We start from the raw sequence: 23,486 nt of genomic DNA on the forward strand, positions 1-23,486 counted from the left end.
AACAGTTCCCCTCACTTCTTTATGCTTGACTTGTCTACATCATCTTGCAGTTGCGCTGCAGACTCTTTATCTTAGGGCTGAGTTCCTTTGTGGTCATACATGGGTGGGAACGATAAGGCAGCTATAAAAGCATGGTCTTTGGGTCCACAGGCAGAGGAGAAATGGACCAGAGGGGAGATAAGAGAAAGGAGAAGGAGAGGGGGGAGGGCTGTTGGAGGGTTTTTCCAGTTCTTGGCAGGAACAACTTGAACAACACCAAAATTGCAGCATTTCACGACATCCATCCCCTTAGCCTGCCCTCAGGTCTGGAGAGGTCAGTGGGAGATTCTGCCAATAACCGAGAGTGAGGTGTCAACCCCTCCTACCATTGTCAATGGAGCCACATCAGAGTGACTGCGTCCCTCTTCACCCTCCTACTCCACTTCCCTTATTCACTATTCTGTGGCTTGTATTTGACTGGGGGGGGGGGCTACAGGTCTGTTTTTATCACCCACCTCACCCCTCCCCACCCCTCTGAATTGTACCCCCGGAGGTGTTTATGGGGAGGCCGACAGGATGTTCGGCCCACCAGGAGATCAAAGTATCCTCTTCAAATAAATGTGCCGTTGCTCACTGTGACCTTTTCAACTCAAATAGGGTTAACATCACAGACGCATGCAAGGCTGGGATTACAGTAGAGGAGCTGGATGATCTATGTTGTGGCAGTGGATCACTTTCCTTCTTGCTGTGGTTCACACACAAGAATCAGAGCTCATTTTTTAGTAATAGGCGATCATCCTCAGGATATGGGCAGTGGTTCACAGAAAAGACGATTCCTGAATACAAATGTGCAGTCACAATTATTGGCCGTATTAGGACAATTTTAAGAGACTAAAGATAGTAACAGAGGGAAAACAGACATACAAACAATCACATGTTTATGTTTAAGTTACAATGAGCACAGGCTGCTTGATTTTTAAAAGGTAAAGTGTATTTTCAACATCTTCCAAGAACAATACAAAAGCTAAATAATAATCCAAATTCAAGGCAGTGCTGACCTTCGCTTAAGGTTTTTTGTAGGATCACTTTGAATCTAAATCAGGACATTTAAACAACAAATAATATTAAAAACATCATATACATCATGACTTAAACCTACTTTTTGATAGAGGACCATGATTGTAAAAAGACCCAATGCTGAAAAGAAGCCTCCATTTTGAGCTCCATTGATTAAACTAAAGGCTTTGAGCGTTACTACATAATAAAAGGGAAATATTACATTCATAACATTTAGAGAAAACCAGAGCAGTGTTACATGAATTGATATCAGTATTCACAATAGATATACTAGATGATCAAATGTATACTTGAACAGCTGCAAACAATCCTTTATGTTCACCGACATTATCTCATCTTAGAGTTGTGAAATTTGAATAAAATGTTATTTTAGACAGCCTGAATGTATTGACTTTGTGTATGAACTGATAAGTAAACAAATATAGTTTCTTTTATACTTGCTCACACTTAGTAAGGTTATTCTGAGCATCACTTACAGAGACTAGGTCATTTTTGTGCACCATGTTATGGGTATTGCATTTGCCCAAATAGTTCCCTTTGTGTCTGTCCCGTCATGACACTGCATAACAACTACTTTGTTCAAACCCCAGTAAAACAAGCTGGCAGGAAGTGAATTCCTCTGACACTCACTCACGTACTTTTATGCTCACGTGTTTCAGAGTCATCATGTCTTCAGATGTTTTTCAGCGCTCCATAAACATTACAATACCAGTACAGACAGGCAACTATGTGCATCCAGCCAACAGTTTACTGAGTTCATTAACAACGTCTTATCCACATCTGAGAGTCACAGTAGAGTAGTAAGATGTGTTTAAATCAGATCAGCAGGGGTACAGCCTGACAATTCAGTGTTTATACATGGCTCAAGACACAAGCTAAAAAAATTACTTTTACTTATCAGATGAAATAAAACAGGGACATTAATAGTCATGTGATGAGTAATAAAACTAGTACAGACACATTTGGAAAGGTCTTTACTTCATTCAGTGTAAGGCAATAGGAGGCACTCCTCTTGAGTTTTATTGCATCCAAGCTCCACAGTCATGATAAAGAAGTGAATATATTTCACATACTTGACCATTAAAGCACTTATTGCTTTAATTGTAACAGCTTTAAATCGCTTAGAGCCGAATGGAATGCAGGATTATAGACTGTGGTGTTGCGGTGCACTTCTGCTGCAAAGATCAGCAAATCCTGATGTTGACCGCTAAAGATCCAAACACAGCATTGGTTCACTATAGTGATCAGTTACCCCTCGTATCTTTCTTTTACCCCCATGTGGTATTTACCAGTATTGCAATGTTGAAATCTCTAGCAACATCTACAGAAGTTTTCAAGTTTTCAGGAGTTTTAAGAAGGTGCCATTGCCAGAACAATTCAACAGCACAGGGATCTCAGCTGCTCCTCTGACAAGAAAGAAGCCAAGAGCATGGAGCCTGGAGAGTTCACAGCATTCTGTCTGTGTCTGAGGCTGCATGTGCATCAGCACGAGTCACATCCCTGAAATCTGACTTATCGTACATACAGTTCAACAGCATTTCATACAACCTCAAACAACAAGCTCTTCTCCATCCACAAAAACAAGGCCACTCTTTGGAATGATGCTGATTAAAAACAGTACACAACTGCAAATAAAAATATGCAATAAAAATATCAAATCATTTAAGAATAAAAAAGTGCACAGTGTATCGTTGCTCTCTCAGAGAGATCAGTGGCTGAGGAAGACAGTTTACCAGCTTGTAAAGGGAACAAAAGCCTTGTTGAGTCTAGCGAGCATCTTGGTGGTGCAGGTATCTGCAGCCTACAGAGTCCTTAAGAGTTCCTCCACCATTGCTCATCTCATTTGCCAGCATTCTCAGTGGGATTATACTCGGTTTCACCTGAGGACACCTGAGAGATGCGGCGTGTGGAGCCCCACAGGCGACGAGAGAATTGTCCTGAGCGAACCTGAGAACAGGAGCGGAAACATGTTAATTTTTACTTAAGGGCTAAAACGGAGATCTTAGACTAAAGATGCCCAATTATCATCTGAAAAACCTGGTTTCCAACAAGCATTTAGCATATGATTACCCCACCTCCTCCTCCTCACAACACTCACACATACAAACATACACCGCCACCCCACTCTCGCATCTCACAATCACTTGATGTCCTGCTTCTCACCTCCTCTGGCTTCCCTGCCCCCACCACAATTAACTTCCCGTCCTCTAGTCCCACTAGGATGTGGCTGCACTCTTTGGTGACAGACACACTTCTCACAGGAACCTTCAAGGCCAGGGGCCTTACCAGAGCATCCAGGCTGTCAAACAGAAAAGAGTTAAAAGGAAGAACTAAACTGAAGAACTAAACTTTAGACTTAACGTTACTACACATGCTGCAAATTAGCAGCATGATAAATAACTTAAAACTATGTTCTCAATGTCTTTACCTGCATAAATCTCGTATGTGGAGGCTGCCCTGTGCAGTCCCCAGGATGAGGTGTTCAGACACCAGGTGGAGGGCAGTCACCTGCTCCTCCATGGTGCAGGAGGACATCAGACAACAGTTTACTGAGTAAACATGAATGGAGTACTTGCCCTGTAGGATTAAGCAGAATTTTAGTAATGGCGTTAGCAGGTTGACAAACTTGTTTAAGTGCGTGTTTATACAATGTATCGTAAGTACCTTTCTGTTTAATCGTTCCTCCTGCGAGGTCTGTACCACAATGTGGCCTTCCAGGCCCACCTGGAGCCCAGAGATTTGGGCGGGTACACAGCTATCACCAGGAGGCCGCAGCGTTCGCAGGAATTGGCCTCGTCGGACAGTGTGCACAATCACAGTCCCATCCTAACACACAGTGAACACAGCAAGCGAGGGTCAGTTAAGACGCAATGCTAACCATTCTCTACGTGTTTTTTTGCATTCTTGTGTATGTTTTCTTTTTAGTTTCACAATGCAAACCAAAGACATATGGACTTACAAGTAACTAGTTTCTTGGAGTTTTGGCAACATGTCATGCTGCAGCTTTTGGCAATGGAGAGTCCTAATAGATCAATGTAAAGCTCTTACTATTACAGCCAGGCATAATGGACTTGTATGTTCCACGTATATTCTCTAATTTAACCAGTTAGGAGCACATGAATAGCTCAAATTAAGTGTCAGCTGAAACTGCGGTTTGCCCTTGCTTAATTTAGTTACATTGGCTTCCCAGGTTTAAACAACTGCTGTCTATAAGATGGAAACATCTGTCTCTTCATACCTATAAAATGTGTGTTTTAGGGTTGTTTCCTGTAGCTGGTACAGATTACATTCTCACGTCTAATGAGCCACATCACTGTTTGGTTGGAGAACATCCAAGTAGTTTTCAAGCATATTGTGGTTATTTTGGTTGAACAGCATTTTTCACACCTGCACAAGTATACAGATCTCAAGCAATATGAGAGAGAAAATTAAATTTAAAATAAGTCTTCTTACATAATAGTTTATTATAAAGCTGAAAAGATTAGTCAATTCATTAATTATTTGATCAAGAGAAAATTACCGTGCATCTATTTTAATAATCTATTAATATGTAAGAAAAAGTGTTGCAGCTTCTCAAATGTGAGAATTTACAGCTTTTCCTTGCCTTTCATTGTTGTAATATTTGGACTGCTGGTCAGATAGAAAAAGCAATTTATAATTTACAATTTCCCTTAGAATTTCCCGGGATTATTGAAGTATGTTAAAATAAATAAAGTCTCTCCCACAAATAACCATTGTTGACATTATTAGTTTGTTACTCATAACTGTTAGAATGTTAGAATATAGAATGATAGAATGTGAAATCGCTGACCTTCGATCCTGAGACAGCCATATCCAGTTCGGTGCTGATGGCCACGCAGGTGACCTCCTGGTCATGTCCCACGAGAATCTGCACCGGCCGAGGAGACAGACCGCTGGAGAAGCCACCCTGCAGGGTGAAAAGAAGGAGAATCCATATGTGAAGCCACAACTTTGACCTCAGCTTTATAATCATGCACATGTGTACAAGCATGTGAGTGAGCTTAGATGACGACAGACAGATTTGAAGATGTTTACCTGCTGTAGAACCTGCCACACTATACAGGATGTGTCCCTTGAACCAGAGATGAGGTAGATGCCACAGAGATCCAGAGCCAAGCACGTAACAATGTCTTTGTGGAACACACAATAATACAAATAAATAGGTAACACTGAAACAAAGCATGTGTATATAAGTTAGACAAACGACAATAAGAGCTCACCAATGTGCCGGCAGATCCTGCCCACCAGCTTGCCCTTCCCCAGTTGGGTGACACGGAGACTGCAGTCCCAGTTTCCTCCACTGAACAGCAGTCGGCCGTCGTTGGACACCACGAGCAACTGAGCACTGATCTCCACCCCGGGAGAGAAAGGTCCGCTCAAGAAACGCTGCGTTCTGCACAACAAAGCCAAGTTGGAATGATCAAAAGGTAGGAACAAGAAGTGCGAGTGAGCTGTGGCCTAAATGTGGCGGAGATTTATAATCGGTACATTAAACTGTCATGACATCTGTAAATTACAACCTGCGTTAGATCCAGTGTTCAGATGGTTCTTATCCTGATTTATTTTGCTTTTATGTGATCCACGTTAAAGGTCAGTTTAGATCCATTAAACCAAATTGCATTTCATTAAAACAGATGTTACGCTTCCATTCAACTATCAGGAATGTTTTATGCATCTTTTAAAATGATGTGAAGTGAGTTTTTTCACTGACCCAGTTGAGGATTTCTTTTCTTTTTTTAAAGATTATTTTTGTGGCATTTTTAGGCCTTTATTTGACAGGACAGCTGAAGACATGAAAGGGGAGAGAGGGGGGAATGACATGCAGCAAAGGGCCGCAGGTTGGAGACGAACCTGCTTTGTCGAGGAGTAAACCTCTATATATGGGCGCCCGCTCTACCAACTGACCTATCTGGGCGCCCCAGTTGAGGATTTATGAGTAAAAAATAACATCCATCAAATAAGTGCAATAAGTAATTTTTAAACAAAGTACAGATAAACTTGTTACTGCTTTTTTAGAGTCAGTTAATGACATTCAGAGGAGATAAACAGATATTTAAGATACAGTCATTTTAGATGTCACTTGATTGTGTAAACCACAAAAAATTTAATATGGGCTTCACATAGGCTTTTTTTTCTGAGGGCACTCACTTGGAATTAGTCATGGTGGGGTCCTTAGTGAAGGTGAAGTAGTTGGCGATGTTTTTGTCATATGGCAGCCAGCTGTGTGTCCCTATCAACCCGTTTGAACTCACAGTCACCTGTAGAGAAAAAGTGCCATGATACAAAAATATAAAAAAAATTACAAAAAATTTTTTTTAAACATTTATATACACAAATAAAATGAATGTGTTAATTGTTGTGACTGTGTTAAGTTTTACATGTGGCCTGTGTGAACTTACCAGTATATCTGAGCCCTGGATGATGAAGGAGCGATTCTGGCTCTTTGGTACCACTGCCTGGACCAGCGGAAGGCCATCGCTTACCACCTGAGGCACACACATTATAATACATACATACACACCAACACAATATGAGTTTTTGATTTAGAGGAATAATGAGATCATGAGAGAACCCACCTCCACAAATGGCCGGAGTTTGTTGAGCTGCTCAAAGATATTCAGGGGCAGAGTGTCCAGGCGGGCCTGCCGCCTAACTGCGTTCTCAGCTGACATACGAGGAGGATGCGGTTCCTGGTTCGAGATAGGAATGTGATATATAAAACTGACACTTTTTAAACAGAACTTAACAGCTTTTTGTTGATAATCAAGGTCGTGAATTAGTCTAGGAGTTGTACCTTAAGGAGCTGACAGGGAGTCTGTCCAAAGTTGCTGATGATGCCTTCCAGGGCCTTACGCTCCGTCTCGTTGGCAATTGCATCCAGATCTACTGCACCTACATGAGAGCCAAACAAGAAGCAAGAGTGAGTCTCACACAAGAACACAAAAAACACTGTTCATGTGTCAAGAGACTGAATGGAAACATGGGACATCAGGAGCAAACAACTTCACAAATCCTCGCAGAATTAGCATCACTAGTGAGAAAGAGTTTTCACTTTTGCCTTACCCTCATACGTGCAGTAGTAGAAGACATTGAGGGCGTTCACTGCCTCCTCGCCTCTCTGCTTGTAACCAAAGATCAGGTCAATCCACTCATGGAGGTGACTGGACACATGCTCACATTCCTAGATGTTCAAGATACAAGTTGTTGTCATCTTGGATAGTTGTTTTAATACAGTGTGTTAGAAAAAAATGCACGATTAACAGGTTGTCTAAGTTTTAAGACTTGTTTGTGTAGGCTCACCAGGGCTTTCCTGTGTTGCTTGATGAAGTCTTCTCTTGATGAGGCCCAACGAGGCAGCAGAACATCTGTCAATGGTTCCTGAGATATCTGCAACTGTCCCAGGTTGAAGTCTACAACAATAATTCTGCGTTAGGATCTTTCATTAAACAAATATTTGCATATCAACATCTCACAACGAAACAAAGCAGATCAATTTGCTTTCAAGCTTTCAATTGCTCCAACGGTTCAGTCTTTCTCACCATTCATGTTCTGCAGGAATTCTGGGTAGTAGAAGAACTCCGGGATGAGCTCTTTCACGTCAGCTGGACTCTCCATGCGAGCCTGCCAGGCGGCTGCCACCGAGTGGAACTGTCTGTCTGCGCAGTCAAACCTAAACGACAGTACCAACATGAGACTGCAGAATAGCAGGAAATATAACGAAATATAATACAATAGTCAGCGTCCCCACCTGCCGCTCTGCAGCTGGATATGCAGAGTTGTGAACGGCTCCATGCGGATCATGTAGTGCATGACTCCTGCTGCATTAGAGTAGTGTGTGCCATAGTGAAATTTGTCGATGGTGCCAGTTGGGTCCTCAAAGCTCTCATACCTAATGACAAAATGAAACAAAATGCTCATTGATTAAAGCAGAAAATTTATGTTTTAGCTCCTCCTATCTAAAGAGTATGCATCCCATGTTGGCTACTGATCTGCAACCCCTTTAATACCAAAAGCTCATTGTCATATAACCACTTACTTTTCTCTGACATTCTGTGCATGGCGGGAGTTGACCACACCTATGGGTTTGGACAAGTCTCTGAAAACTGATGGGTCCTCCAGATTCAGAGTGGGAGAGGTATAGTCACACAAGATCCAGGGGAACTGAATAGAAACAAAAACCACAAGTGCAACATGATGTTTCCTCACACTGTAAGTGCATCAGCTTTAGTAACAACAGAAATACACATAAATATAGGTAGTGCACACTGTCAGGGGAGGTGGAGTGTACTCACCACAGGATACTGCGACAGGTCGTTGTAAGTGCGTCCAGAAATGGTGTTCAGTTGCATCAAGTACTCGAAATTGGAGATTTCTCTGCACACCCATTTCTGTTCAACACATCAAACATCAGATTGGTCCAACACAATAAGCAAAATTCAGATTAGAATGAATGAATGAATGAATGAATAAATTTATTGCAGACATATCAAAAATAAACCAAGAAATATGCGTGAAATAAGCAAAACATTCAATAAACAAGTAACATTGGCCAACTTAGACATGTCTGAAAAGGAGTAGGAAGAAGTATACACTTATTTAATCCTACCCCTTTTCCATAACTATTATTATTATTATTATTATTATTATTATTATTTCATTTACCACATATTTGTATCTCATTTATATTTATCACATTTATCTTATATAATATATATGGGTTATATATACATACATATACATGCATACATACATACACACACATATACACACATACACACACACACACACACACACACACACACATACACACATACACACACACATACACACACGTCAATAATAACACTTCATAGAGAGAAGAGAATTAAATAATAACCTGTGTAAGCCCAGATGCCTTCAGTAGCTCTTGGGGGGAGCGAGAGCCAAAGTAAAACAGGTTGGGAGGCCGCAGCCCAAGTATCCTAGAGTACACTTTGTTTCGTACCTGAGAGTGCAGACATAAATTATTTTAAAACATCTATTTCATTCTAATTTCTTTTTCATTCAGAAGGAGTTATATTTGATCTGAGCATCACCTTCTTCCTGAAGTTGATGAAGTAATGAGCCTGGTCTATGAAGAACAGCTCTAGTGCAGATCGCCGCAGGTTGTAGCGCCTCAAATGCACTTCTCTGAGCTGAGACAGAGGTCTCTTGAAATCAAAGCCGATTCCTGAAGACACAGATATTATTTACTTCTGGAAGGGCCCTTTGAAGAGCATTACAAAAAGTTAGCTGTAATGTTCACCATATAATCTTACCTTCCTCTGTCTCTTCTTTCTCACTGCTTCCATCATAGAAGTAAAGATGGTGCGTGGTAACCTCCAGACGACCCGGAACAACCGCCACGATGGTGATGAGCTCACAGTCTTCAGACAGAACCAGTTTTTCTTTCTGGCTCTCGTCTTCTCCCTCCACCCTGACAGCATGGTAAAAAGGTTAAACCTTTACATTACATTACATTACATTGCACTGCTTATGAATACTCACAGGGACATACTATTCAACGGCTTTTCATATATTTTTAAAGCCTGTTGGTGAAATTTTGTGTTTCAAAACCGATGTGCCAAAACCGATGTGCCTGGCCCATGGCACATCTTCACATCTTTGTGTCTTCTTTGTGTTTTTGAATTGAGGACTCACTTGTTATCCACAAAGACGAGGTCTTCGTCTCCTAACTGATCATCCTCCATGTCGCTAACTTTTGCTTCCTTTGCAACAGCCAGTGGAAGGGGTTCAGAGCTACGTGGGCTGTCAGCCCCTGAAAAAGAACAAATTCTTTAGTGAAACTTTACTGTATATTGCTTACATGACAAAAGAGCAAAGTTCATATGATTATACTCGGTGACATACCCATGTTGTCCCTCAGGGCACTGGCCTCAATGTGAGGATCATAGTTGTAGTTGGGTACAAGTTTAAGACGCATCTTTGAATAAGTCTCTGCATTGGACAATTTCCATTTTACCTCTGGTTGAACTCTGGCAAAATAAGGCAAAGGAAAAATCACAATTTAGCACATTCGGTGCAGCAAGGAAGAGTGAAAGGACAGTACAATTACTGATAAATGTTTTCCTCTCATGCTGAATTACATGTTTTCTTCTTCAATCTACAATTCTTGGTCAGAGATTTTAAGCCAAAATGTTGATTAAATGTCAGAGGTTGTCGTACTTGTTGGCCCATGCTCCTCTCTCACTGGTCAAAAGCCTGCGGAGAGCTTTCCAGTGCTGCCACACCACCCCCTGCTGGCTGGAGCTCTGCTTCTGCAAACTGTGGTACCTGTTGTTCTCACTTCTGGCTCGCTTCAGGTAGGGATCCACGATCACTTCCTGCTTTCACACAAGCAGACACAAATGTCAGATCAGTAATGTGAAATGTTTAACTCTGCATTTTAATCAGCTGTTACATGACAGTGTTTGATGCATGAAGCTTGGAAGTTTTATAACCTGAAACTTGGACTTGCTGTCTGATCTGTCTTTGTCCCGTTTTAAGCCTGTACTCATCAGGGCATCGAAGCAGGAATTCCAGAAATTGGACATGATGTCATGGCTCCTCCCAAACGTGTCCAGCTCATACTGCTCCATGGTGGCCTGAACCTGGAGGTGGATTTTCAGAAGGTGGACATTAACGCAGACAAACAGCTACAAAAATGTCAACTCAAGGACAACTCAACAAAGTAAACAAACCTTTGTGTCAGCATCAGGCTAACCACAAACCAACAAAGCTATATTATGTAAGTAAAAAACAATTACCTAAAAAATATAACTTGGATAATGGGCTTACACTTTAAAGTTTCCCATAAGCCATAATTTGACATTTTTTTTCTTTTTAATATGATAACTCATACATTTCCTAAAGGAAGAATACTGCATGTTAAATGCATAAAACAGGATGAGTCTCATTGTACAAATGAGAGACAGGACTGAAAATACACTAGCCCCCATTTCTTTAACAGTTTCCCTTATTTATGGTATTTATTGTATTAGAGATGTTTAAACTCATCTTTCTTCTTTCCTCTTACAGCCTTACCACTTCATGCTAAAAATATTAAGTTATATAAACATACCGAAATATATAGAACTACCCTATACATTCATTTAAAACAAATACATAGGCTAAACTGCAAACACATACACACTTAGACATACGTGCTTGTGAAATCAGCCAGGGCCAAGTTTCAAAATTGTCATGGCAGCCAAAGTTATGCCACTCTGGCTAATATATTGCGGGATCTGTATACAAAAGTAATCTAAACTAAAAAGATTTATGAACATGCACTGTCATACAGAGCAATGATAAATCATCCTCTTAGCGAGTGGTGAGCGTGTCTGGCACTAGTTTCAAGTTTGAGCATAAACTGATCTCTGCCTAAAATACATTGAGGGTTAAGCTAGAAAGCACTTTAGGGAGTTAAGGTTTGTGTTTTCTACTTTTTAAACTTGTGTTCACAGTTTAAAAAAATTTGGATTAGGTTTCTCAGCCACCCATCAGGTAAACGGTCTGACCAGGAGGCAAGATTGCAAAAATCCTGAATGTACACTAATGTGACAAAGAACAGAGCCAGCAGTATCTCAGAGAGGATGATTGATTATACCTGCTTAGTCTTACCAAAGACTGGATAGGAGGCTCTATAGACTCCTTAACCCTCGTGTTGTCTTCCCGTCAACTTGTTTTCCTCTCCGGTAGAAATAGAAAATGAACCCTATTTAAGACGCTTTTTTCCAGGTTTTTGTCGGATTTTTTCTGATTCACCACTAACACCAACTTATAAACTCTTTTACACTTTTTTTTTTATTCATGGTCAATAAACCTCATTTAAATTAAATAATACCTAATTTGAGTTAAAAAAAGAATCTTAAATTATGAATTATTTCGACAAATGGTTATGATTTAGTTAGTCCGGATACATGTTGCCTGACCAACAAGTGCGTGTGTGTTGTGTGTGTGTGTGTGTGTGTGTGTGTGTGTGTGTGTGTGTGTGTGTGATACGTGTTGTCTTCCCGTTGACCAACGAGCAACTTCTTGTTTTTTCTGGGTCAAAAATTTAAAATTGAAACTTTTTTTTTCAACGTTTTGGTTGTCTTTTTCGAAACTTTTGTTGCTTTTTCCCCCGATGTTTTTGTCACTCATTTCAACGTTTGTCGATTTTTTTTTGCGCCTTTTGAAGTTTTTTTTCAACGTTCTTCTATCAATTATTTTCTTCAAATGCTATAAATTGAATAAAAAAAAACAAATTCAATGAAAGTAGGTAACTGATTATTTATTTATCTTGTGAAGAGTGTTGTATGGAACCATCCATGTTGTTTCTTTTTGAACATTTTTGTTCAAAGAAACCCAAAATGTTCTGATGTAGAAACGAGGGTTAAACAAAAAATAAATGACATATATTTTAAGTGCACAGTCAAAACACTGACCTGCTGCTGGAAAAAACCCTGCCACTCCACTGTGTGACAGTAAGCCTTGAGGTCCTGGGCGAAGGTGGTGCTACCGTTTGTGATGGGCAGGTTGGGCAGTAGGTTCTGGAGGGTGATGGGGTCGGCATGCTGGTCGAGCAGCGTGCGCACGATGGGCACAAGCTGGGAGAAAGTTTCTGCATGCACATTGTTGGTGCCGTCCACTGCACCTTCTGGCCACAGGGGGGCGCCCAGCTGCCCCAGCAGGAAGCACACCTCCTCCCAGCTCAGACACAGCACTGTCTGGAGAAGGCTGTGGAGCTTCACATAGGCCATCACACACACCTGAAGAGGGGCAAGGGGCAAATCATTTGCTGTGCTTCTTACTGAGAGCCTATGCATACAGTTCATAAAGGGATATGATAAATAAACCTATATATGTTGGTGTTTGCTTAGTTTTCCAGATCTACACCCCTCAATGAGAGAACATCTTTGTCAAGGGGGACTTAAATCAGTGGTGGAAGTAGTATGCAAATCCTTAACTTAGGTAAAAGTAACAAAACCACATTGTAGAAATACTCCAATACAAGTAAAGGTTCTGTATTTAAAAGTATACTTAAGTCAAAGCACAGAAGTATACAGTCATGTGAAAAAATTAGGACACCCATGCTAAAGTTGACTAAAAAGAGGAATAAAAAAATCATCTTTTGGAAATTGATCTTAATGCCTTAATTAAAAAAATTAGGAAAAATCCAACCTTTAAGGACACCAACTTTGTTTGTGAATGAATAATGTATCGTAAATAAATAAATGTTCTTCCTTAAAATACAGGGGGCATAAGTAAGTACACCCCTATGTTAAATTCCCATAGAGGCAGGCTGTTTTTTATTTTTAAAGGCCAGTTATTTCATGGATCCAGGATACTATGCATCCTGATAAAGTTCCCTTGGCCTTTGGAATTAAAATAGCCCCACATCATCACATACCGTTCACTATACCTAGAGATTGGCATGGTTTTGTTTCAGTTAGCCTAATAGCTGGTTTGATTTACATTGAGAGATGATTTTATGGAAAGTATCCCATGCCAATCTCTAGGTATGGTGAAGGGTATGTGATGATGTGGGGCTATTTTAATTCCAAAGGCCAAGGGAACTTTATCAGGATGCATTATTTTAAAAATAAAAATCTGCCTGCCTCTATGGGAATTTAACATAGGGGTGTACTTACTTATGCCCCCTGTATTTTAAGGAAGAACATTTATTTATTTACGATACATTATTCATTCACAAAGAAAATTGGTGTCCTTAAAGATTGGATTTTCCTCATTTTTTAAATTAAGGCAGATCAATTTGCAAAAGATGATTTTTTTATTCCTCTTTTTAGTCAACTTTAGCATGGGTGTCCTAATTTTTTCACATGACTGTAATCGGCAAAATGTGGTTAAAGAAATAAATCATAGATCAGAAATAAAAGTACTCATGCAGGAAAATGACTTGTTAATACTGATGCATTAATCTACAAGTAGTATTTTACTGATGTTTTTTTTTGAGGTAGAGCTTATTTTTTTTGTCTACAGTTCTTCACACGTTATGTGTATTTTAATTTGTATATTCACTCAACTTAAGTAGCTCCAGGCTTATTTTATTTTCCTGCAGCTGTGATGTCAGGGATCAATTAAGGTAATTTATTTCAAACCTGATACTGTGAAAAACAAATTCCTTGAGGGGGAGTTGTACTTCATTGGAGATGAACACAACCAGCACTATCTGATGGAAAGCCTTATGGTCAGTTCATTTATGACCGCTTGCTCAATCCCACAATCCTACAGCGAGAGCAGCAGCAGTCATAACTCTGAGGGGAGCTGACCTTTCATACAGAACACTCCCTAAGAGGAATGACTGCAATGCCTTTGGAAAGAAACCCATAGAAGGCCTGGTATTTATAAACTGGCTTTATCTGAGTTTGCTTATCAAGTTAAATAAAGACTGTGTAAACCGCTTTAAATTTATTTTCTGCAAAGTTCAATCGCACAGGTGTGTGGGTTGTGAAAGACATGTACAGTGAGAAACATTTTACATTTATGGTTGGTGTGCTGGCTGGGTGATGGACAGGACAAGTTGTGGGTGCAGCTGACCTGTGAGTGCTGCTGTTTTATATATCCGGTGATGATACGCAGGCCAATCTGGGCCATTTCCTTCAATTCGTTGTTCCCAGGGCTGCCAGGGGTGCTATGCCAGGCCTGCAACTTGTCCAGCAGGTTTACCACCCCCTCAAATATCTGCAATACAACAACAACCAGCAACAAAGGACTCAATAAAAAGGCTAGACCTGTTTCCACACCTTGCAGAATCCACTACAACCTAAACCCATTCAGTTCATTATATACAGCTAAACCTGCATTTAAAAAGGTGATTCAGATGCTACCTATACCCAACCATGATGCTCCACTTTCCATTAAGACAGGGCAGGAACATCAGACAACCACACCCAGCTGCCCATGCTTTGTTTAATGTTTGACTTAAGTCTCTGATGTCTTTAATATCATTTACTTATCTCATGTAACCAACAAAATTACATCATCACATCCTGACAATGTAGTTCGACATTCAAAGATGTATTGTGTATCTTAATACGTTTATTTCATAGCCCCAACATAAATTATGATAACTTCTTTATACAATTACTATAATCAAAAGACACCACTTCTTGGAGGACAACACCTTTGATTGTTCTGCACACAGTGTGTGCCACCAGTTCAGTCACGGCAGAAATCTGCTGCATTGTTTATTGGCAATAAGAGATTGAAGTGTACTGTCGCTCTGACTGGACTGACCATTTGTAATTCATCAGTAATCTATATTCCACTGGTGTTGAGTATTTATAGAAAGCAAACATGCAGCCTGCATTGCACTGGTATGTAGTAATCTCCTACTGTCAGTACTCCACTGACTGCTTCTGTCTAGCTAATGTAAGCTATACTCAAGACCTGAAGTTTACCCAACATGGTGAAGGTTTGTGATTCACTGCTTTATCCAAATTGAAAGGAATAGTTCAACATTTTTGGAGGTGCACTTTCTTGCTTAGTGTTAGATAAGAAGATTGATACAATTCTCATGTCTGTACTGTAAATATAAGGCTATAACCAGCAGCCAGTTAGCTTAGCCTAACGTAAAAGTTGGAAACAGTAACAAAACAGGCCTACCAGCACCTCTAAAGCTCACAGGGTTGTATGTGCTGGACTATTTCTTGGCAGGAAGCAGGCACTGAGGCTGCTCTCATTAAGACATGAGAGTGGTATCATTCTTCTCATCTAATGCAGCAAAAAAAAGTGAATAAGTGTATTTCTCAAAATAAGTTTAAATAATGATGTTTGCATATGACGTCTTTTACATTGTTTCTCGGCTGCTTTATGGTGGTGTGAACTACGAACTCAAACTTTTCTCTCTTTTGGAGATATCTGATTTACAAATTTGATATATATATTTCATATACTGGAGTTGCATCATAGCCTGTTTTTGTTCAGCCACTTGCTGCACTTTAGCGGACAAGATAAGGTTGTAAGCTTAAAGCACGGATGAGGAAGTAATTTCAAGTGAAATGTGATATTTTATGTTATTATTTGGGCTACAAGGTGTTATTAAGTCCACACTGCTGGAATATCATTGTTGGTTTTGGTTTGGTTTGGTTTATTGACAATACTCTTATATAGTAGTAATTAAGATATAATATCAGACTTTATCAGGGGTTATCAGCGATAAAGGGCGTATTTCCATCATTGTCCCTTGTGTATTCAAAGTCAACCAACCTTTATCAAGAGAAACATTCGATAGCCATGAAACTACCCAAAGACCAAACAGAATATATGTCAGTGGTCCATATGTTTTAGGTGGGATATGTGATATACCTTTTCACTCCACAGGGTGTTGTTGTCTGTCCCCTCAGCAAACAGGAAGTCCTGCAGCAGCCTGAGGAGCCGAACCAGACTGGGACAGAAAGGCAGAGACACTCCCTGGGCGTCCCTCAGGTCTGACAGAGACGACTCCAGCATCATCTCCAACAGACTGGCACACAGCGTGGAAAACAGACTATGAATACATCGCCCCAGTGTGACGCAATAACATTTCTGGATATTTAGACAAAAGGTGGCACAGCTGAAGGTGTGGTTCAATTTGTTTTTCCATTGCAGGACAGCTTCACTGCCAGTTCAGTGTGCTTGTTCTTGGAGGGGAAGTAAATGTGAAATTACTGTCACTGACCTGCGTTTGATGTCATCGGGAGGGCGGACCAGTTGGCAAGAGGAGCCCAGTTTGGTGAGAACAGAAAAGACCTGCCCTCTCCCTCTCCACACCACATCCTCCACCACCTCCGCCCCGCTGCCGCTCCACAGCACGGAGAAGACAATGTTGGTTAGCAGGTTGCACAGCTCCTCCTCAGGGGTCTGCTGTAACGCAAACAACACTCAGTCCCAAATCCTTACACAAAAGACCTAAGACAATAAAGGCTCATAAAAAATTTCAAATAATAGGTTTAATATATATCAGTAATATTTGAGCTGAGGAGGCAGCCATACCTGTGGGTTGGACGTATTGGAGATTGTGTCTCCAGTTGGAGGGTCTGTCCCATAGCTGGTATCATCCAGCACGTTAGACAAACTGGAGCTCTTCCTAGGTCTGGCAGGTGGAAAAGGTTTTCCATGCTCTAGAGGAGATGGTGTGTTTGTCAGACTACCTGAAGGAGTGTGTGGGCCAGTATATCCAATGCCCCCTAGCTCCAAATCAAAGGGGCTACCAAAGGGGGAGAGGGGCTGGTAGTCTCTCCCCTCCTCGTCGGGACGAGATGAGGTGATATCAACCGCATTGGAGACGGAGGACGAGTGGCTCCCCTGGTCCACTGAATCAAACGACTTAAAATGGAGGGAGCCAGTGAAGTTTTTACCACCTCCACTTGGAGGTGACTGGGACAAATCAGAGAATCCCTCAGAGATGTCCCGTGGGCCACCTTCAACCTCTTCCTCATTCTCGATGTCCTGCGAGGTGCGGTAGCTCAGAAATATGTCTGTGTGTGTGTCCTCTATAACCAGAACTTGATCCCTGCACAGCGGCGGCCGGTAGTTTGGCTCGAAGGAGCTGTTGGTGCTGGAGCCTGCAATGCTGGCAGCGTGGGACTCGTAGCACTCTTTCACATAGAGCTTGGTCAAAACATCCTGCCAGCCGGGCTGCCTAGCAAGCTGCTTCACATAATCATCGTTGGAGTAGATCAGATGAAAGAGCTGGGGTAATATCAGAGAGGAACAGAGGAAGTCTTACTTTTCATTACAGAGATGATAAATGTGCTTAGGATGAAACTTGTACACTCAAAAGTTGACTGTGGTAGTTTTAGCAGAGTATAAATTAAGCCAGCAGACTGACCTTGCGGCAGACGTCTAAGCGGACAGTGAGCTCAGCTCGATGGGACAGACAGACCACAGCCAGGAGGTCTCTGAAGTTAGGGGTGGCATCTGTGAGAAAGTAGCACATTTAATTTAATTTTACAGGCCATGGGAGCCATTTTTTTTAATCAGCTTTCTGCTATAAATTCTAGGATCCTTCATAAACTCACTTATTATCTTCCAAAATCAGAACAATACTAGTTAAGATTTCTGTATTTGTTGTTGTATATGTTTCTCTTTGGTTTGAAAGGTAATATCAGGTATTCCCAACATATGCACCAAAGACAATTTCAAGGTAACACTTACATGTTTGCTATTTCCTAATAATGTCTTGAAAGTTTATGTTAATACCTAGATCCTCTAGAAAAACTATGTCATTTAGCTTTATAATAACGGGGAATTAAGACAGTTACGAGTCTGTTATTCTTATCAGTTTAGTTGTTGTGTGGAGTTTATAATAAGCTGTTGATTCCCAGGAGAATTTGTCAATAAAAACACAGTGAATGAAGCAGATACATTTTTGAGCATTAAACTCTGTTACTTCTATCTTGAATTTTGCCTTTTGCTTATTTATATATTTGCTTATATAAGGCTATCGAGAAATACTTAAGATTTGAAAGCAAATTTTCAGGTGCTTCAACTTTTATGAAGGTCTATTTTATCATCCATTTCTAGCTCACTAGACCCCAGAGCACAAAGCTGTTTTGGCATTACCTGTAGCAAGGACCTGCTCGTACAGACATCGCACAGTGGTCATGGTTACGGGATTTTCATCAAGGAAACAAACCAGGCCAAGATATCCAAAATCTTTCAGCTTGATGCGCTGCTTGTTGCGCTCAGACACTCGCTCGCTTTTGAGGATTTTGTATAAAACCTGCAATGTCGAAGGGAAATTGTTGTAAGAGTTTTGACAATATATCACAAGGAAGTTTGCAGTAAAAGTGATAAGCTGAAGTATTTTATGGTCAAGTCAGTTGTCTTCACCCTGAACACCCTCTCTCTGGCCTCGTCTCCAAAGCTTGGATTGAGCAGCAAGCAGTACAGCTGCTCCACGCCCCACTCCAGCAGCACGGCCTGCACCTGCTCACGCGGAGGGCTGCTCCTCAAGAGTTCATACAGCACATCCAAGGCTCTCACCGCCTGATCGAGAGAGGACATAGGAAAGAGATGGAGGAGGATAAAATGCCAAGAAATATGGACTAGGGAGGGTAAAGTTTTAAGTGGTCACAAGAGGAGTTTGAAAGTACGCAGATGCCAAAACATGGGAATCAAAAAGGTAAAATCAAACTCCCTAAAGAAACACAGATAAAACACATAAGCACTACCTGCTTCTCCTCTCCGACAGTCAGAATGTATGCGAGGACACTGTGAAGATCCTCTGTTGTAGGAGACTTTAGAAAGTCTTTCAGCAAGGCGAACAGAGAGTTTTGAATCGTCTGCTTTTCATCAGACAGAGAGCTTCCGTCTTTCTCCACACTATGACCAAAGATATTAGTTAAGGAATAAATCACCTTATGAACAGATGCAATCATGGATTTAAAATAGATAGGAATAGGTAGACTTACTTTTTAAACCACTCAACTCTTAATATATATTGTGGCAGACAGCGGTGTTATTTTGAAACCATATTGGGAATGTCAAAGGTTCACCTGTAGTATGTGCGAATGGTATCCAGAACATATTGGACTCCGTACTTCCTCTTCATGCGCTGCTTCCCTTTGTTTATCACAGACGCAAGGTACTGCACGTGGGCTTTGGGAGAAAAAGAATACTTTTGTCATCTTCCTTCAGTTTGACATTTAGAAATGTCAAACCAATATGCGAGGTTGTACTGAAAAAATGCATTAATTTACAAAACAGGGTACCGAAATGCAGCTTTAGGCACGTATTCACTTTTAATCTTTGCCACAGCCTCGAAACATTATCAACATATCTCTGATAGCTTTAAGCCTCCTCTTGCTCATTTCAGTCTTGCATATAAATATGAAAAAGGGACGCAAACAGCTTCGGCAGACATGAAAAGGTTCACAGGTGTGACAACACGAGGGCTGCCTGTGCCTACCCAGACAAACAGCAAAATGGCTTTTAGTCCAGATGCGGAAATCAAAGAGCAGGTGCTGGTAGAGTTGCTGTAGAAGGGGGCTGTTCCCCTCATTGAAAACCTGCTCCAACAGTAGCTGACAGGCCATTAAAACATTCATGTCCATCATACTGCCAGGAACCTACAGTAGAGGAAGCACAGAGAAAGGGTGTTAAAGTGTGTCTTTTTTTAAATTATTTTGATGTATCTGTTCACTAAGGGTTTGTGTATTTTTAGTAAAACTTGAAGCTGAAGAAGTGTTGCACTCAGTTGAGTGCATATACAGTCCAAGTGTTTGTGCTCAGTGTATACCATATGTGTGTTTCTGTCTTTGCCACTGTCAAACATTGCAACCCAATGTGATGATTATTAGGACACAGCTTCCTTACAGGATGCTCCACCTTAACGTCATATATTTCAACATATCCTGTCAGACAGAAAGCATGTCTGTGCTGCACCAAGGCAATACAATTTTACATTGTGTGACAATGTAAAATTCTGAAAACTCACTGTGGCTTCCATGTTTGTTATATGATATGCATTTTTTTTAATTTTGTTTAATTGTTGTTTATTATTTTCCTAGATTTCAACACAACAATTTCAAGGGAAAGATGTTACAGCTGATATCCTTTGTTCTCAGTCAGAGAAACCACGCAATCTGGCAAATTCTGCATAAATTTCCCCACAGAAGCATGTGATACTGTCAATTTCAAAGAACCAATGCTGTTTCAACAACACCATCATTACACAGCAGCACTACAATGAAAAAGGTCAAATATTCACTTTCAGATGCTAATCACTTCTTCTCGCAATTAGTTCCCACTTGCTACAGCGAACTGATGTGCAGGGCACCTACTTTTCTGAGCATGGCTCCTATAATGCTCGGCCCATGGCAGCGCTGCAGGCTCTCCTGATTGACAGGGTGATGACGAATCAGGTTTTTCACCATCAGCAGGAAGGCAGCGATGCTGTTTCTCTCTAGTCTGCCCTCTGAGAAAAAAAAAAATAGGGCAAAATAACTTTTAAGATTTCCTGTGTTACCCACAGTCGTATTTGTGCATTAGCACGCACTTAATTGACATTATCAAATCTCAGGATGAGTCATTGTGAGGGTATGTGTCTCACTTCTGCTAGACAGTTTGTTCCATTTATCTCATTTTGTTCTCATCAAAATGTATGCAGACTGGTGCTGCTTCTGGCATTTAACCTATTAGCATGATTTCACAATCTGTCCATTGTATATTATAGTATGTGCCTCTTTTCTAGCACATACTGTTTGTCCTAAAAAAAATTCAACAGCAACATCTCCTTCAAGAAAAAAATGTACTTGTCTCTATAATTTAGATGAACTGTCCCTTTCATTAAGACACTATCACTGCATCAACAAAAAAAAAAAAAAAAATCATACTCTGAATATCTAAACATGACCTGACCTGCAGACTTGTTCAGTGGCAGCAGCATGGCAGCGGGGCCTCTGGGGGAGGTGAGCTCTGGTCCCAGCAGGTCTGAGATCTCCTGACCGCCGTTGTAAACCTGCTCGGCCTCACATACCTGCTCGAGCAGGGGCAGCAAAACCCCTATACCTCCCATCACGTTAACAACATCCTGCAGGGAAAAAAACACACACAATACTTTTGTAACCTTCCACCTTCCATTAGTCCTATTTATTTCAGAAATTGAATTAACAAAGGGGGCCTGCCCAAAGAGGAAGCAGCATGATAGCAAAATAAGGAAAAGCAAGATAAGGTCATAAGCAGATAATACAGAGATATTTCACATCTCGCTTTGGTCACCAGAGTTGAGTTTAATTGTATGAATTATTCAAAAGAAGACATCACAGCTAACAGCTCAAAACATTTCATATCTAACCTTGATGTCCCAGTTCACTACCCTGTGTCCTGTAAGCCTGCCATCATATTGGTGATTGGGCGACAGGTCCAGACATATCTGGCTCTTAAAGGCCTGTAGAAAAACATACACACACATGTAAACAAGAATATTTTACCAGTGTTTTTAAATCACATAATAAAAGCAGTGTCATAAAATATGCAAGTTTTCCTGAGTTTCAGTGGGTCACCTGTGGAGTGTAGTAGAGCAGAAGCTTGCTGTTGAGATCAGATAACTCTCCCTCTGCTTTGAATAAGGACACGTGATTGGGGCCTGTGAGGAAGAGCAGAAACCAATGTAGGTCATAAAATATGTAAACATTACTTGGTGTACATGAAAAAAATACTGCTAGGAGCATTCTGTGATTTTCTTTACTACTGGCTTCCTGTACACTTGATTGTCTGGTGAACTCTGGAAGAGCTAAATGCTGAAGAAATAAAATTTTGAAGGTGTATAATGTGTATAACAGCATTTGCATTGTAGCAGAGCGTGACCTACCTGCAGCATGCAGTGTTCTCGTCTGTGTCTGCTGCAGAGCCTCGTGGCAAATGAAGGCGGCGCCCAGGAGCCCATCCAGAGACGTGGGTGTTCCCCACTCTGTGTCCTGCAGTCCTGCAGGGATGGTGTGCACTGGGGAGTCTCCGAAAGAGCCCCAACGGCCTCCTGCAAAGGTGGCTGGGAAGGACTGGGAACGGATAAGGGAGGGGCCATGGGCAGGGAAAGCAAACTCGGGCGAAGGGTTAGAGGACGAGGACGTGGGCAGATTGGGGGAGGTGGTGGTGGTAGTGGTCCGGTGGCCTGCCGATCCGATGCAGCAGGAAGTAAAAGGCTTCAGGAGTGAGGTTCAGGTGGGGAAGGAAAAGAGGAAGTTAGATTAATAGAGGGGAACTACTCAGTAATAATACTTCCATGGCCAGGATACATTAGATACTAGTTTCAGTTACCTCACTGAAAGATGGAAAGCGAAGCTGAGCAGTTTTACGCTGCTCTCCATCGATGTAGATGTTGACCAGATTCTGACCAAATGGACGACGGCCCGGGATGTGGACTATAGCCACTGAATGCTGTGATGAGGATGGTATTAAAGAGCACATCAGTTTCTACTTGTGACAACAACAATGAAAAAAAAATGCAAATTTGGTGGTTACAAACGTACATTTTTGTATTGAAAAACTGGAGCAACACAGACTCACAGTCACAGTTGGCAGCTTTAATGTAACAATATTGATAGACATCTCTAGCTTCTTGTCTCTTCAAAAGGTAAACTCTTCAATTTCTTAGAGCAATTGTGCTTTCAAGGTAACTGACCCAGACAACGGCACTTAGAAAAATGATGGGCAATTCTTTCTTTGATAGAATCTATTTTCTTTGAGACAGGCTAAATAAGGACAAATGTTGGCCACAATTCTAGCTGTTCTATGTGTGTCCACACTCACCCAGCATGAGTCAACTAGTGGGTGCTCTGGCAGCGTGACGGCCATGTAGTCTTTTTTAGTGCAAACAGCCACCACCAGCACTCCCTCCATGGTGAAAAAGGCCTCCAGCCCAGTTCCACTTGCTGTGAAGAAACTTTACAAAAGAAAACCCA

At 41.1% G+C, this 23,486-nt stretch overlaps 1 protein-coding gene and 1 long non-coding RNA gene across 4 annotated transcripts in view; both read right to left on the reverse strand.

Moving 5' to 3' along the window:
- Window positions 1-945: 945 nt before the first annotated feature.
- Window positions 946-23,486, reverse strand: part of nbeal2 (neurobeachin-like 2) — a 34,866-nt gene continuing 12,325 nt past the window's right edge. For 2 of the 3 annotated variants that reach the window (XM_031299078.2, XM_036006085.1), the window contains 42 exons: window positions 23,335-23,467; window positions 22,843-22,962; window positions 22,397-22,727; window positions 22,089-22,171; window positions 21,881-21,973; window positions 21,445-21,616; window positions 20,868-21,001; window positions 19,994-20,153; window positions 19,581-19,683; window positions 19,257-19,407; window positions 18,916-19,071; window positions 18,646-18,805; window positions 17,912-18,000; window positions 17,074-17,772; window positions 16,760-16,944; window positions 16,408-16,564; window positions 14,638-14,781; window positions 12,525-12,848; window positions 10,557-10,706; window positions 10,282-10,439; window positions 9,967-10,091; window positions 9,757-9,874; window positions 9,375-9,532; window positions 9,153-9,286; window positions 8,954-9,061; window positions 8,370-8,465; window positions 8,114-8,238; window positions 7,826-7,966; window positions 7,617-7,747; window positions 7,378-7,487; window positions 7,141-7,258; window positions 6,872-6,969; window positions 6,654-6,767; window positions 6,477-6,563; window positions 6,226-6,335; window positions 5,298-5,470; window positions 5,113-5,207; window positions 4,868-4,984; window positions 3,721-3,882; window positions 3,485-3,633; window positions 3,220-3,355; window positions 946-3,003 (listed from right to left, as the gene is read on the reverse strand). In XM_031299078.2, the coding sequence (XP_031154938.1) occupies window positions 2,896-3,003; window positions 3,220-3,355; window positions 3,485-3,633; window positions 3,721-3,882; window positions 4,868-4,984; window positions 5,113-5,207; window positions 5,298-5,470; window positions 6,226-6,335; window positions 6,477-6,563; window positions 6,654-6,767; window positions 6,872-6,969; window positions 7,141-7,258; window positions 7,378-7,487; window positions 7,617-7,747; window positions 7,826-7,966; window positions 8,114-8,238; window positions 8,370-8,465; window positions 8,954-9,061; window positions 9,153-9,286; window positions 9,375-9,532; window positions 9,757-9,874; window positions 9,967-10,091; window positions 10,282-10,439; window positions 10,557-10,706; window positions 12,525-12,848; window positions 14,638-14,781; window positions 16,408-16,564; window positions 16,760-16,944; window positions 17,074-17,772; window positions 17,912-18,000; window positions 18,646-18,805; window positions 18,916-19,071; window positions 19,257-19,407; window positions 19,581-19,683; window positions 19,994-20,153; window positions 20,868-21,001; window positions 21,445-21,616; window positions 21,881-21,973; window positions 22,089-22,171; window positions 22,397-22,727; window positions 22,843-22,962; window positions 23,335-23,467 (6,415 nt within the window). In that variant the 3' untranslated portion in view covers window positions 946-2,895. The remainder of the gene's footprint in view (window positions 3,004-3,219; window positions 3,356-3,484; window positions 3,634-3,720; window positions 3,883-4,867; window positions 4,985-5,112; window positions 5,208-5,297; window positions 5,471-6,225; window positions 6,336-6,476; window positions 6,564-6,653; window positions 6,768-6,871; window positions 6,970-7,140; window positions 7,259-7,377; window positions 7,488-7,616; window positions 7,748-7,825; window positions 7,967-8,113; window positions 8,239-8,369; window positions 8,466-8,953; window positions 9,062-9,152; window positions 9,287-9,374; window positions 9,533-9,756; window positions 9,875-9,966; window positions 10,092-10,281; window positions 10,440-10,556; window positions 10,707-12,524; window positions 12,849-14,637; window positions 14,782-16,407; window positions 16,565-16,759; window positions 16,945-17,073; window positions 17,773-17,911; window positions 18,001-18,645; window positions 18,806-18,915; window positions 19,072-19,256; window positions 19,408-19,580; window positions 19,684-19,993; window positions 20,154-20,867; window positions 21,002-21,444; window positions 21,617-21,880; window positions 21,974-22,088; window positions 22,172-22,396; window positions 22,728-22,842; window positions 22,963-23,334; window positions 23,468-23,486) is intronic. The other variant, XM_036006084.1, reaches the window with a different exon arrangement.
- LOC116049431 lies at window positions 14,788-15,601 on the reverse strand. The gene is made up of 3 exons (XR_004104864.1): window positions 15,267-15,601; window positions 15,087-15,089; window positions 14,788-15,051 (listed from the first exon to the last, which is right to left on the reverse strand). It is a non-coding gene; the product is annotated as an uncharacterized LOC116049431 (long non-coding RNA).

Source organism: Sander lucioperca, chromosome 10 (genome assembly GCF_008315115.2).
Source record: "Sander lucioperca isolate FBNREF2018 chromosome 10, SLUC_FBN_1.2, whole genome shotgun sequence".
Lineage (NCBI taxonomy): Eukaryota > Metazoa > Chordata > Actinopteri > Perciformes > Percidae > Sander > Sander lucioperca.